Raw genomic sequence first — 14,587 nt, forward strand, 5'->3', positions numbered from 1 at the left:
TTGCCCAAAGATTTGGGCTTCTTAACTACAAGGTTAGTCATGGCCTCTGCATGGACTCCCTTAGGGTAATACACAAAAACTTTTAGTGAATATCATGCAGTTTGTTAAATCTATTGTGCATGACTTGACTTTTACAGAGGAGCTTACCATCTTCTAGAAAGGGAGCCAAACATTCAATGTTGCTGCCACAGGAGCTGCAAATTCTTCCAACACACCCAGCCAACTGAGTCCTACAATAAGGACAATACATTGCCTGGGGAAAAGGAACAATGTAAATGTTATTCATTTGCAATGAAGTAACAGCTATTTGGTAAGCTATTGCAGCAATTAGCGTTACCTGCAAACTGCTGACACCAATTTAACAGCAGATATCAGCTGCAATAGCTTAATATCTGAATCATGCATCCACAATGTCAAATAAATTAAAAAAAAAAAATAGCTCAATATGTGAAGTTGGTGCCACTGAACTTCACAAAAGAAGCATGTCTTCTTGAAGTATCACCAGCTATGTTTGAAAGCCTGAGGTTTAATTTTATTAGTAATTTCAGTAACATTAAACCTATCAGTAGGCTACTTAAACTGTGTTGCCAGAGCGATGTAAGCGGCATGTATTTCCACTAATCTTAACAACGGGAAGCGTTGACTTGTAAACAAAGAAGAAGATAACAATCATCTCGTGTTTATAAATTGTAGTAATTACAAACAATATATAATGTGAAAAGGTGCACCATGGCTATGAAGCAACCTCAACATCTAACGTTACTTGCTAAGCTATCGCAGCAGGTAGCTACATGGCTAACGCAGATAGCAATAGTTTAATATCTGAATCATGCATTCACAGCATCAAAACAATCAAATATACTTACATTTTGCTCAGTGTGTGCAGTTAGAGCAGATCTGCCAACGTTAGCTACAAAAGTAAACAGAAGGAAACACGTTCTCGAGACCTGTGCATCACTTTTAAGTGTCCCCTGGAAACACTTCTGTTGTGCTGTGCGATTTGCAGCGTTGTTTTGTTAATGTGTTGTGTTGTGGAATTTGTATATGTTTTTTGGTAATATGCTGTGTTGTGGAATTTGCATGTGTTTTTTGGTAATGTGTTGTGTTGTGGAATTTGTATGTGTTTTTTGGTAATATGTTGTGTTTTTGAATTCGTATGTGTTTTTTGGTAATGTGGAATTTGTATGTGTTTTTTGTTAATGTGTTGTGTTGTGGAATTTGCATGTGTTTTTTGGTAATGTGTTGTGTTTTTTTAATTTCCATGTGTTTTCTCTTAATATGTTGTATTGTAGGATTTGGAGAACATTTTTCTTTATGCTGCACATGTCAAATTGATGAAGACGTTTTCTTAATTCAATTCAATTCAATTCAGTTCAATTCTATTTATAAAGCCCAATATCACAAATCACAATTTGCCTCACAGGGCTTTAGAGCATACGACATCCCTCTGTCCTTTGGACCCTCACAGCAGATAAGGAAAAACTCCCCCAAACAAACCCTTAAATGGGGGAAAAAAACGGCAGAAACCTCAGGAAGAGCAACTGAAGAGGGATCCCTCTTCCAGGATGGACAGACGTGCAATAGACGTACAGAACAGATCAGCATAATAAATTAACAGTAATCCATATGACACAATGAGACAGAAAGAGACAGAGACAGAGACAGAGAGAGATGCAGGACAGACGGTAATGACAGTAGCTTACAACAACATTAATGAAAGTAATAATATTATAATTATAGGTCTGGCTACTGTGGTAAAATATGTTGAAAGTATATATTAATATCTGTTAGTATACATATGTGACAATAATCATATGTGTATAATAACAGTAGAAGTATGACTAATGATAACAGCAGCAGCAGGAGGCATCTGGCAAGACCACGGCAGCAGCACAACCACACACGTCACACTATCCAGGTACCGCTGTAATACGAGTTAACCTGAGTGACAGTGGAGCACAAAGGCTCCGGAGAAGAAGCCGAGTTAGTGACATCCAGAATGGCCGAGTTAGCAAGATGCAGTAATAGGACACGAGAGAGAGAGAGAGAGAGATAGAGAGAGAGAGAGAGCGAGAGAGAAGGAGAGAAGCTGCCCGGTGTATTATAGGGGTCCTCCAGCAGACTAGGCCTAAGTCAGCCTAACTAGGGGCTGGTACAAGGCAAGCCTGAGCCAGCCCTAACTATGAGCTTTATCAAGGGGAAAGAGGAAAGTCTTAAGTCTAGTCTTAAATGTGGAGACGGTGCCTGCCTCCCGGACCGTAACAGGAAGATGATTCCACAGGAGAGGAGCCTGATAGCTGAAGGCTCTGGCTCCTGATCTACTTTGGGAGACTTTAGGGACCACGAGTAACCCTGCATTCTCCGAGCGCAGTGTTCTGGTGGGATAATATGGCACTATGAGCTCTCTAAGATATGATGGAGCTTGACCATTTAGAGCTTTATAAATTAACAGTAGGATTTTAAATTCAATTCTGGATTTTACAGGGAGCCAGTGCAGAGAAGCTAAAACAGGAGAAATATGATCTCGTTTCTTAGTTCCTGTTAGTACATGTGCTGCTGCATTCTGAACTGAGTTTTTAAGGACTTACTAGAGCTACCTGATAATAGAGAGTTTCAGTAATCCAGCCTTGAGGTAACAAAAGCGTGGACCAATTTTTCTGCATCTTTTCGGGCCAGGATAGGCCTAATTTTCGCAATATTACGCAGATGAAAAAATGCAGTCCGTGAGGTTTGTTTTAAATGAGAATTAAAAGACAAATCTTGATCAAATGTTACTCCGAGGTTTCTTACGGTAGTGGTAGAGGCCAGCGCAATGCCATCTAGAGAAACTATGTCATCAGATAAAGAGTCTCTGAGTTGTTTGGGGCCAAGAACAATAACTTCAGTTTTGTGTGAATTTAACATCAGGAAATTGGTGCTCATCCAGGTTTTTATGTCTTTAAGGCAATTATGAAGTTTAGTTAATTGATTACTTTCTTCTGGCTTCATAGATAAATACAATTGTGTATCATCCGTATAACAATGGAATTTTACAGAGTGATTTCTAATGATGTTACCTAAAGGAAGCATACATAGAATAAATAGGATTGGTCCGAGCACAGAACCTTGAATGAATGTGTTTGTGTTTGTGTTTTGTGTATATGCATGTGTTTTGTTAAATTGCAGTGTATTTGGCCTCTCAGGGCCACCATAGGTGAGGGATGACTGCGATATCCCAGACCTAAAGACAGAATTTAACTGTATTATTTCATACCCAAAAGGGGCTTTAGACAGAAAATGTCACAGCACATAGATCCAAGAGCACTGCTCTAGGGAATCTAAATCGGCTTATTAGCCAGTCATCATTATGGGCCAGGAAATCTTCGTGGTCCCTAAAGACTCTCTCCATCCTGATCCTACCATTTGCGTGATCTTCCAGCAGTGCCAGCGCATCCATTGTGCAGCATTGCCCACGAGTGTCACCGCACTATTTATATGCTTACTCAGCAATTAGACTGATTGTTACACACCTTGTCACAATTAATACTAATTACTCAGTGCTATCCACCGCTCTGTATCATTTGAAGATGGAAGTATGATATATGAACATTGTGCATACAATAGTAGGCCTAATGGCTCACTAAAGGAACACATCTATAACACTGCAGACTTGGGTCTTTATGATTACGCGGGTCTATAAGTCTGATATGTGATGACAATAAATGTATGAGATGAATCTGGCTTCAATTCACCACCTCACCATCTACGCCGCCAGTTTCCCCCCCATCTCCAAAATGTTCATGTGCAAGGATCAAAGTTGATGTACCGGTGCGCACATTCTCCCGCCAAGTTTATTTTTATAAATCACAACCTTTGCGTGGGAAGTGGCGTACGCCACTTTCAAGCCCCGTTTTGTGCGTAAGCAAGCTTTATAAATGAGGACCCAGAACTGTGTCACGAATTAGGAAGGCATTCCTGGAAAAGTCGAGGGAGAACAGAGGTCTGGCATTGCCAAACCTGATGCATTACTACTGGGCAGCTAACCTCCACGCCCTCTCATATTGGCCATCTGACATCCCTGAACATGAGGCACCAGTATGGTTACTTATGGAACAACATTCTAGTTCGCCCAACTCATTAGCTGCCTTGGCATGTGCTTCGTGCTTTGGGTGCCCTGACCAGGCATTCGTTAATACATTGTCAACTTGCAACAGCATGCAGAAGCCTTACTGAACATTGTGTTTGCATGTGTGACAGAGGTCTGCTGATATCATTGGCTGTTTGTCTGGTCTTCATTCTGCTGCTGAGGTTTACAGCTGGATTGCTGTTGTGGACTACCATCATCACTGTCATACTGCTGTTGGCGTACGGTGGGTACTCAGGGTTTTGCATTATTTCTACCCACATCTTGTCACTCTAATGTAGGGAGATAATGTGATAATTTGTCTGTTACTGCAGTCAGGCCCTGTGGCAGTGATAGCAGAGATCACATGAATTTAACTTAATTACGTCATGAAGTGATAAAATAAACACACAAAGTAGTGGAACTGTTTGTGAAAGTGTCTGCATGTATGTGTGTGTGCAGGTATGTGGTACTGCTTCATGGAGCTGGCCCAGCTGAGACACACACCAGGCTCTGAAGTTGCCATTGGAGAGGTTGGCCTGCAGACTGACCTGCAGGTCTATCTACAGCTTACACAGACGTGGATCATATTATGTAAGTCTGTCTGATGGTTGAGATTTCACAGGAAGTCATTAGTATTAAGATTCTAACTTTTGGATATGAAGTGCCAGTGTTCCAAAGAGAATATCTCTGTAACATCTGAAAGGGCTTGAAAAGTTTAAAAGTCAAGTTGAGAGCAACTTCACATTTCTTATGTGCTAATTTTCAAGAGGAAATCTCTTCCTTTAAAATACTTAAGGGGATAGTGCACCCAAAAATGAAAATTCAGCCATTATCTACTCACCCTCATGCCGAGGGAGGCTCTGGTGAAGTTTTAGAGTCCTCACATTACTTGCGGAGATTGACGGGGGGAGCAGCTAGCACACCTAATGGCTGACGGTGCCCCAGACTCACGTCCAAGAACACAAAATTGAAACCACAGAATATCTCCAACATGCTCGTCCATCGTGATCCAAGCGTCCTGCAGCCCCTACATAAAAAGTTGTTTCGAAAAACATCATTTGAACTCTGTTTTTAGCCTCACTGTAGCCTGTAGCTCTGACTGCATCTCTGTGCTCTGCGCTCACGTGTGCTCGCTTCTCCTTCTCTCAATTTATTAATGGATCACAAACAACTTCCAGGTGCATACCACCACATACTGTACAAGAGTGTGCAACATCATATCATTTAGCCTGTTTCTTAAATCCTACTCATCAGCCTAGTGTCCCTTAAAAAATGAGTAAGTGCCTTCCTGGTGGTTTTAACCCCCTCTCTCTCTGTTCCCAGTATCCCATTCAAATTCCACTCACGTCCTGCCTCTCTGACTTTATCCTGCAGCCTTTCTCATTCTATTTCATACATGTTACAGTACAGTAGAATATGTTCAGTGTTTTCTTTTACTCCACAGTTCTCACACTTGTTTCTATTCCTTTTCCCCATAACATACAGCGTGCCATTTAGTCCTGTGTGATCTAATCTGAGTCTTGTTATGACTCTTTCCTCACTTCTGTTCCTTTCTTTATAATTCTTTATTATGATCAACTTTAGTATTTTGTGGTATCCCTGTCCTTTCTGGTCTTCCTTCCACCTTTTCTGCCATATTTCCATTCCCTTCTTCTTTATCACTGCTTTCCCTTCTCCTTTTCCTAGTGTAACTGGTACTGTTATTTCCTTTCCCAGAGCTGTTTTTATCACCACACTCATTCCCTGCTATTCCCACGTGTACTGGCACCTAGCAGAACTGTACTTCTGTACCACCCCTGTGTATTACATGTGTGCACTTGCGCGAGGTCAGCAAAAGCACGAGCTTTGCTTACCCGTGTTTACATCACGTGACACGTGCACCGCAAGGACAGACAACAGAACCACAGTAGCTAAAAGATAATTTGCACTACGGTCTTTTAGCAAAGGACAGCTCAACATGTCTGAAGACTTAAGGAGGAACAGCATTTCTCTGTTGAGCCACATTTGTTTGAGCGCGAGTATACGGACGTGGAACTGCCGCAATAACCCTCAGCCAGCCGCAGAATACCGGAGTCAAGCACTGGAAACCTGGTGGTGTAGTTGTTTCAAATGCTAAGCAAAGCCAATGGATGAAGAAAGTATTTGCTGCTTTGACTGGGAATTGGCGATGCCTGCACTTGAGAATCTGGACATCAGTACTGATGAGACTGCTACTCTTCAGAGACCTTGCATCACTGATCACCCTGAGTTTCCAGTACTACTGACCCGTAGTGTTCTGGAGACATTTTTTTACTTCCCCAAGATCAACTGGAAGAAAAGGCAGAGGCCCACAGGACCAGATGGCAGGCTTTCAGAGGAGTAAGTCATTCATTTCTACCGTAGGCCTAATTGATAGATAAATAAAGCTTGCTTATAAATGCTTATAAATTTATATTATAAGCATATTTATATTTATGCTTATAAATAAAAGCAAACCCCTGACCACCACAATGCTACTGCATTACGTGCTGTCCTAAATGTGAAATCACAATGCATTGTATTTCTTCTAATACAGCCAGTGCAGATTGGTGGTGTTCCGACGATTTCTGCTGCTTTGTCGAAAATTGCTACTGCTGCATAAACCGATAGGTCTGTCTATCAATTCGCTCTACTCTATCAAAAAATGCTACTTTTAGGGATGTCCCGATCCGATATTCGGATCGGTATCGGCCGCCGATATTAGCAAAAAACGTGCATCGCATGGAAAAATGCTGATCCAAGAACTCCGTTCCAGTTTTTCATAGAGTCCGATCCAGGTTTTCCAGCCAGCCCAGCGCTCTGCGATTCAAGAAGTCCATTTCAGTGATCCGCTCCAGCACTTACTATCAATCCACCAGGCCAGCATGCAGAGGGCAGACACACAGGAAGGGTAGGAGGAGTAGCGGTCAACTTAGTTAACTATTTGTTTTCTGCTCTGGTTTTTTGAGAGTGATATTTTTATTTGGTTTACACTCTTACCGTTTAAGTAGCACTGATGACATCGTTTGGGCACAATTAGTGAAATTGGAGCCATGGATGGACTATTGCTTGTTTAAACAGTTGTACAATATTGTGTGCCTGTGCACCACGCTGGCACTGACACTACTAAAATAACTGAAAAGGAAAGGCTGCATTGTTTGTTAAATGTCAACAATGTCTTGAGGTATGGTGTTAATCTTTTTCTATTTATTAAGGGGCCAAAGCAGCCAAAGCAAACCAGCTATATTTTTTATTTAATGTTATTGTTCAAGTTTAAGTTTGTTTATTTAACCCTATTAACAATAAACTGGTCAGTTTCTCATACCAACTGTTGTGGATCATTCTAACTAACCCCATTAAGTAGTTGTTCTTGTTAGAGTAATATTGCTTGATCAAACCTTTTCTAACATGACTGACAACAAAATAAGTGAATATGTATAATACGCGCTTGGATCGGATCGGTATCGGCCAAAACTCAAGGCTGTAATATCGGTATCAGATCAGAAGTGAAAAAGCTGGATCGGGACATCCCTGGCTACTTTATAGTTTTCTATCTCTGTATATACAATAAAGGCATAAATAAGTCTTTTTTTATGTCTTTAAGGCAGTTATTGTTATGGTTTAGTTCAAAGCCTGGACCCAAAAGCACGACTCAGGAAATAGGTACACAGTGAATAACAAGTCTTTAATGTTCAAACGTGCTGGTAAGTGCAAGGGGGAGAGGTGGAGCGTGGTCCCAGGATCCCGACGTGTCTCGTGAAGGCACCGGTGAGGAGGAGAGTGAGAGTGTCTGTGGTGTGGCGTCCGCCACGTGGTAATGGCGGCGGTGCTGCAGCACGGCGCAGTAGGTTCCATCTTCTCGAGCGTACTCACTCCGAGGGGAAACACAGGAGAGCAGACGACGGCAGGAAGGTCCACAGGCAGGCAGTGAAGAAGCACACACAAGATCACGAGGCAAGCACAGCAATCTGAGTTGAGGCGGAAGAAACTCAGAGACATTAGCTACACAAGCTCACCTCTCAAGAAGCTCACCTCTCCATTGGTGCATCAGTGAAACTGTCATCGACCCATGAGGTCTATTTAAGAAAGCTGTGGACGCGCACTCACCTGAATAAGTTACACCTGGCTTGACATAGCCGCTCCTCCTTAGCCTAGCTTGCCGTTCGAACAACCAATTCACCCACGATGGATTTATGAGACTTTGTCCAACCTCGCTTTTCCACATATCCTGGATTGGTTAATTCTACTTTCGAACAACAGGCCCCAGATCTTTCAGCAATAGAAAACATTTGGTGCATCATAAACAAAACAAAAATATAGCCGCGAGCAATCTGCGGGTTCTAACCTGTTCCGCCCCAAACCAGCCACCGTGACCCTCACCACCCACTGTGACCCTCATCTGCCGTAGTGCAAGACGTTCCCCACTCTGTCCCTGAAAGCTCCAAGCAATACATACTCTTTCCAAGTCACACATTTCTTGAAATCGGGTTTTCAGCTAGCCTACATGCTAATAACATTTGTGGTATACTTTCACATAGAGACTCCATTTGAACATCAAAACATAAATTGAAATTTTACCTATTGATGCGTATTTCAAAGTTTCAATAGGTATTTTAATGTTTACCTTAAGTATACCTCAAAGCCACTTCTCTGTTTTCCCACTATCCTCTTGCTCCACCCTTCTTCACATATTTCAACAAGTCACAGTCTGCCAGCCTCTCCCTGTTCTCTACCAATCCGTCATTAGCTGTCAAATTTCTCTCTCTGCTGTCATCCAGCTGTCATTTCAGCAAAACTCCCAGCCCACCTCCACCCCTGCACCACCTCCATCAAGATACAGACTGTCTTAATCTGGATCTTCAACCGAGAAGTTCCCTCATCCGGTCACCTCAAGATTCCCTACCTTCCCCAGTGTCTAGGCCCGGGGGTGGGGGTAACTTCTTCAGTTGCAAGTTTCTCATCCACAGATCAGTTTACTCAGCTGGTCTCCTCCCCATGGTCTAAGTGGCAAATTATCAAACCATTCTAAATATATTCACGTGACCTCAAAAGTCACATAACTATAGCAACATGTGCACATGCAGGCTTTTTTATTCAAACATGACATAATAGCTTCATTTGCATGAAGTGGTATTATGTGGTAGTGAGGGTCCGTGTACCTTTTGATAGTTTGATATTTTGTTTTCAAAATAAAACGGATTTACGGAAATACGGCCGTTTTCCCGTTATTCCGTTTTGAGACACAAAACGAAATAATGGAAGTGCTTCCGTTTTCCCGTTTTCTCTTTCAAAACCAAATTACGGAAAAACCAAATTGAAACGAGACCCAGATGCATTAGCTAGGTACAAATAGGATAGGCCCAGTACTCTATGTCATTGTTTTCTCTCTGCTCAATTCCTACAACATTGCTTTTTGTGTTTATCTTTCTTAACCCCACCTGAACAACCACTAGTCTATAAAAATGTTATGTAATGTTTTATGTTTCCAAATCAAATGAAATCAAAATGATAGTAGGCCTATTTACCATATTGTTCAACCAGGTGAAGTTCCAAAAACATAGGCTAATCTGTGGCATTTTACTAAATCTAAAATAGGCCTACATGTGCTGCCCTCTTCAAGGGTAAAAAATGTCCTGACATCATGTTTGTTTCACTTATGTTGTAGGATGGGAAGTCATCAAATATTAGCAAAACTCACAGAGTGAGAGAGACCTGCAATGTCTGTTTGTCAGTCTGTCAGACTGTCCTGGCCATAATAGTATTAAACTTAAAATCTGCACCATATCATTAATGATTAACAAGACTGAGTAACTACATTGGAGTTGGAACCCAGGATCAACTGTGTGAACATACAAGGAGTTATACATGTAAGCAGAAAGGAGAGTGGAGAGAAACATGATGTAAAGAGAAAGCTTGGGTAAATGACATGCAGTAATCATTTCGTCCATCGCTGCTTACTTGGGTGACATTGAAGTGTCAAAAATCGGTGCCTGGAAGTGGGCCTGTAGGCTCCCGACCTTGAACCTCTTGTCTCTTATCAGGTGTCCTCAGATGTCGATTTGGTACCTTAGGCTCAGCTGGCAAGTACTTAAAGAAACACTGGAAACAGGCAAGGTCCGATGCAATCAAGTTTAATGTGTCAACAGGCTTTAACACATACAACTTAGCGAGTCAGACTCCGGAGTGTGACTGAAAACCTGCTTTCAGAACCCTGGCTTATATGCTGGTGGAGATTCAAATGAGTCTCCACCTCTTTTTGCTAATCTTTCCCTCTTAAGACCAATTCTATTGGTGGAAAACCTTCCTTTGTGTCCAATTCTGATTGGGCCCATTTTTAATGGTGTAATGCAGCCTGGAATTTCCCAAGTTTTCTTCCCTTAGATCTGGTCTCACTTTCACTTTATTTTTAAAAAACATGTGTATTTTGGGGACTTTTCTATACAGTCCTCAGTGCTCTCAGTCTTATGCAAGGTGAACCTTTAGAGTGCAATCTGTGAATGTGTGTATGTATTACAGCATTTGAGTATGTGTTTCATCGTTTAACAAGACACAGTGTGTTCTTTCAGTAGGTGCATACAACATGATTACATAGTCTGGTGCTATGGTGCTATGAGTACTTTGACACATACAGCAATGTTTTATCATATTTAAATGTAGATCAAAGAACTTTATAATGCCTTATACATAAAAACATGATTATATGAGTTTCCTAATCAATTTATACATCCTAACCTTACTGTTTGATTTGTTGGCACAAACTTTTACACTACATTCCCCCCTTTGGGGCTACAATAGTCCCATATAATACTTTAATCACAGAGGGAGAGAAAAATATATATTCCCCCCTTTGGGACTTTATAGTCCCATAACTACTGATTAAGATTAAATATTACCATACTTGAATCATCCTCAGTGATTAGCAATGTTAGCAAGGTTAACACATAAATCAGATTTCATCAATTATCATTTTGTCACACATATCTGTATTAGTGAATAACACACGTCATATATCTTCTTATAAAAGAGCAAGCATAATCATCAGTACCTTTAGGTTTCATCATCAGTCATTATTACTTAGTATCCAATCATCATGGCATTAACATGCATAAACTCCATTTTGTCGATTCATCATGTCCATATCAGTCCTTGTGACTTAAGAAGTGTTGAACCGCCACCTTCCCTCTCAGCATAGAGACCTCCGCCATGAGGGTGTCTCGGGACTCAGTCATTTCTTTAAGCTGGGCCCGCAGCTTCAGCAGCTCCTTGGCGGTGTGCTGCTGCTGCTGTCGGCTCAACACATGATTCTCACCCTTTCTGATTGCATAGGTGTCACGGTGAATCCTGCGCATTTTTTCACGCAGTACTGGGGGAAGACTGCGCATCAACATGCGATAAGGTCCTTGGCCAACTGCATGAAACTGGTTACGCAGTACAGCCTCAATTTCACGATCTTGCTTAGTTTTGGCCTTCCCCTCAGGCAATAGCCACAGATTGGCCTCAACGAGTTCTGGGACTATGTCATACTCATCCTGTAGCCTGTTGCGCATATAGGTGTGCAGTGGTTGTACTGGCGCGGGGCCTAGCAGTCTGCCCCGTGCACTCCTTTGTTGTTTAGCTGGCTCTGGGGGGGGGGGGGTCAGGAGTAGTAGGTGAGTAACTTAGTGACTCGGTATCCTCGTCCGTTACTGATGAGGTGTCATCACACCCACGGTATTGGCAAGGAAGACATCCACTCTGACATGGCACTTGTGGGGAGGTGGGAGTTTGGACCTCTCTAGCACCTGCTCGTGAGGTGGAAGGCCCTTGGGCCCCCGCGACATTCTGCATGAACTCTAACTGGGAGTATGGCGGGTTTGGGTTCGTTGGAATGGGATCAACTGGGGCCTGGCCTCCCCAAGTGGAGGATTCTGCTTCTGGATTGGCACCTTCTTGGGGATTGTCAGCGTGACTGGGGACTGTTGGTGCCAACAGCAGCTGACGAAAAGTACGTGCAGGTGGGGGGTCGCCCATAACTGCAGCTAAAACCTGGTCCGGCGTCATTGTGTAGGGGTTGGAACTGCGTCGTCCGCCCGTCTGGACACCTTCACCGGGGTTGCAAAGGGGCACCAAGCGACTGCCCACAGGATAGGGTGGTGGAGGTGGACGAGGAGGTCCCATCACGCCTGGCGCCCGCTGTTGATACTGGAATACGGGCTGGTCCTCTGGGTTCTGCTGGTATGGATGTGGGGTTCTCCAAGGCTCAGCCATGGTTTATGTCTATCTTAAAAGTTTGTAAAGGACATCTTTAATGTGCTATCCCTTCTTTGTTAGTACTGTGTCTGTCCCTACAGCATTTGATATTGTGCATGCAAGCAAAATTACTGTGTTTAGCGGCTAAGTGTTAGTAGGGTTGGTGACAGCAAGACCTCTAAGTGCTCTTACATTATCTCCTCGTACTCTTCCTCGACTGACCCCCATTTCTGATCATCTGGGCTCAGTATCTTGTCTGACGTCATCACTTCATACTGGTTTCCCTCATTCAGCCCTGTGCTCTGGTGGAAATCGTTAAGCTCTTTCCCTTCAGGGCCACCCATGTCTTTATATAATTCTGTGATTGTCTTGGGATGGGAGCCTTGATCTATTATAATAAATTGTCCAGCAACACTTGCCATCGTTCTTCTGATGAGGAGTTGCACCAAAGGAAGAATACAACAGGTTAGTACAAGAAGAGCCAGTACTACAAATCCCAACAACATCCCCATCATGTGTAAAATCTTTCCAGGGGATAATTTTGATAACCAGTCCCAAATTGAGGAGATTTTAGTGTTCCAATTTGAGTGCTGTACGTGTTGTTCTCACAGGGTACGTATGCTATTTAGAGCTTTGGTTAAATTGCCATCCTCCCCGGTGTGCATGGGGATGAAGGTGCAACAATGTTCTCCAACTACATCACAGACCCCTTGGTCCTGAGCAAGCATAGTCTCGATAATGAACCTGTTTTGCAGTGTCATCAGGGACGTAGCATGTAACCGCTCGCTCACCCCTTGTAAGGCTTCTATAGTCCAATTCACAAATCTTTGTTGGTTATACCATAAATAATTTATCCAACGGCTATTACGAGCTATATACTGGGCATTGGCTATGGCTCCCCAGATTGGCCAGGAGCCTAACACTCTACCTGTCTCTATCCATTCATCTGATATAGCCTGTGTGTCCCTGGGAACCCCTTGTGGCACCTGATCCCATGTAATGTACACACTAGCATCCTCCTCCCAGGAGAGCGTTGGAGAATGGGTAGACCTACGAGACCGTGAGTGATTATTGTTGTTTTGGCTATTATTTAAACTCATGATTGTGATTTGTCCTGTTAACATCACTGGGGTACAGATTCCTGTCCAATTCACTGGCAGCACAGTTTTCACCTGAAGATCATTTTCACATATCCAAAATATATCTGCCAGTGGCACCGTACCATTAGTTAAGTTAAGTGTCAAAATCCAGGTGGTATCGTTATAATTTCGTCCCATAACCATTGAATCGTTCCCACCATTGACCACCTGATGGCATTGAATTTTAGCCTCTTGAGTTGTGTTACATACTTTCTGTACCCCCCCTGAGCTGCGTACTACCCGCTGTTGAAGATACGTTCCCCACAATCTTCTCATACCGACATTGGATCAGTCTCTCTGCCTCCTGGGAAGAGTTAGTAGAAGTAACATTATTTAACAGATGTTCTATATTATCTCCCCGTGCCACACAAAAGGGGAACACAAGATCTGGTGCCAAATGTACTACTGGGGGCACGTGAAACTCTTGCTGGAATTTGTCAGAGGCATTTTTAAGATTTCCCGGACAAATAGCAGTTGTGTTGGTCCACCTTTCTCGTCCCGCCGCCATCCACATGACACATGCAGCAAAACATGTACTATGCTCCCAGCACTTATCTATGTTTGGGAGAGGCTTAACTGTGGGTATATCCCTCCTTCTATGGCATGCTACGCACGTGATGTTAGTTACCTGTTTTGCGGAGTATTCTAACCACTGGTAGAACATGTTAGACGTCCAAGTAGTTGTTCTGATTATCTCAACCTTTTGCATCACCACGTCTCTTGGCTTTCTCTGGGACCTTGGGTTCAATTTTAGCCATCTACGGGCCACTTTCACAGATAAGGTAAGCCCTGTTTCTATATTGGTACAACCTCTCATGTTACACCAAACTCTTGCTGTCATCATTCCCTCTGCAGTACAGTGTGGACTTATGGACTGACCATGCAACCTGATGTTTCCTGGACCCTCCACCAAGATGTCATCATAAGCATGTGATTTGTAGTAGGTTAGTTGTATCATTTCCCTGTGTGGTATTTGTCCCTGTTTTGCAGCCATAGTTCCTAATGCCGCTAAGCATTCACTTGTCTGCTTCTGATGTTGATTGCCCAATTCTGCTCCTGCACTCTGCCTCACTGTCAGAATAAGTAAGAGGGTTAGTAGCACTGCACCTATTACTCC

General features: G+C 42.8%; 1 protein-coding gene across 1 annotated transcript in view; it reads left to right on the forward strand.

The window, feature by feature from the left end:
- The window catches only part of LOC117271560 (choline transporter-like protein 5-A), a 266,710-nt gene that overhangs the window by 154,033 nt on the left and 98,090 nt on the right, over positions 1 to 14,587 (forward strand). Inside the window, exons 10-11 of the mRNA XM_078172866.1 lie at positions 4,237 to 4,349; positions 4,565 to 4,696. Of these exons, the coding sequence (XP_078028992.1) occupies positions 4,237 to 4,349; positions 4,565 to 4,696 (245 nt within the window). The remainder of the gene's footprint in view (positions 1 to 4,236; positions 4,350 to 4,564; positions 4,697 to 14,587) is intronic.

The sequence above is a fragment of the Epinephelus lanceolatus genome, chromosome 12 (assembly GCF_041903045.1).
Source record: "Epinephelus lanceolatus isolate andai-2023 chromosome 12, ASM4190304v1, whole genome shotgun sequence".
NCBI lineage: Eukaryota > Metazoa > Chordata > Actinopteri > Perciformes > Serranidae > Epinephelus > Epinephelus lanceolatus.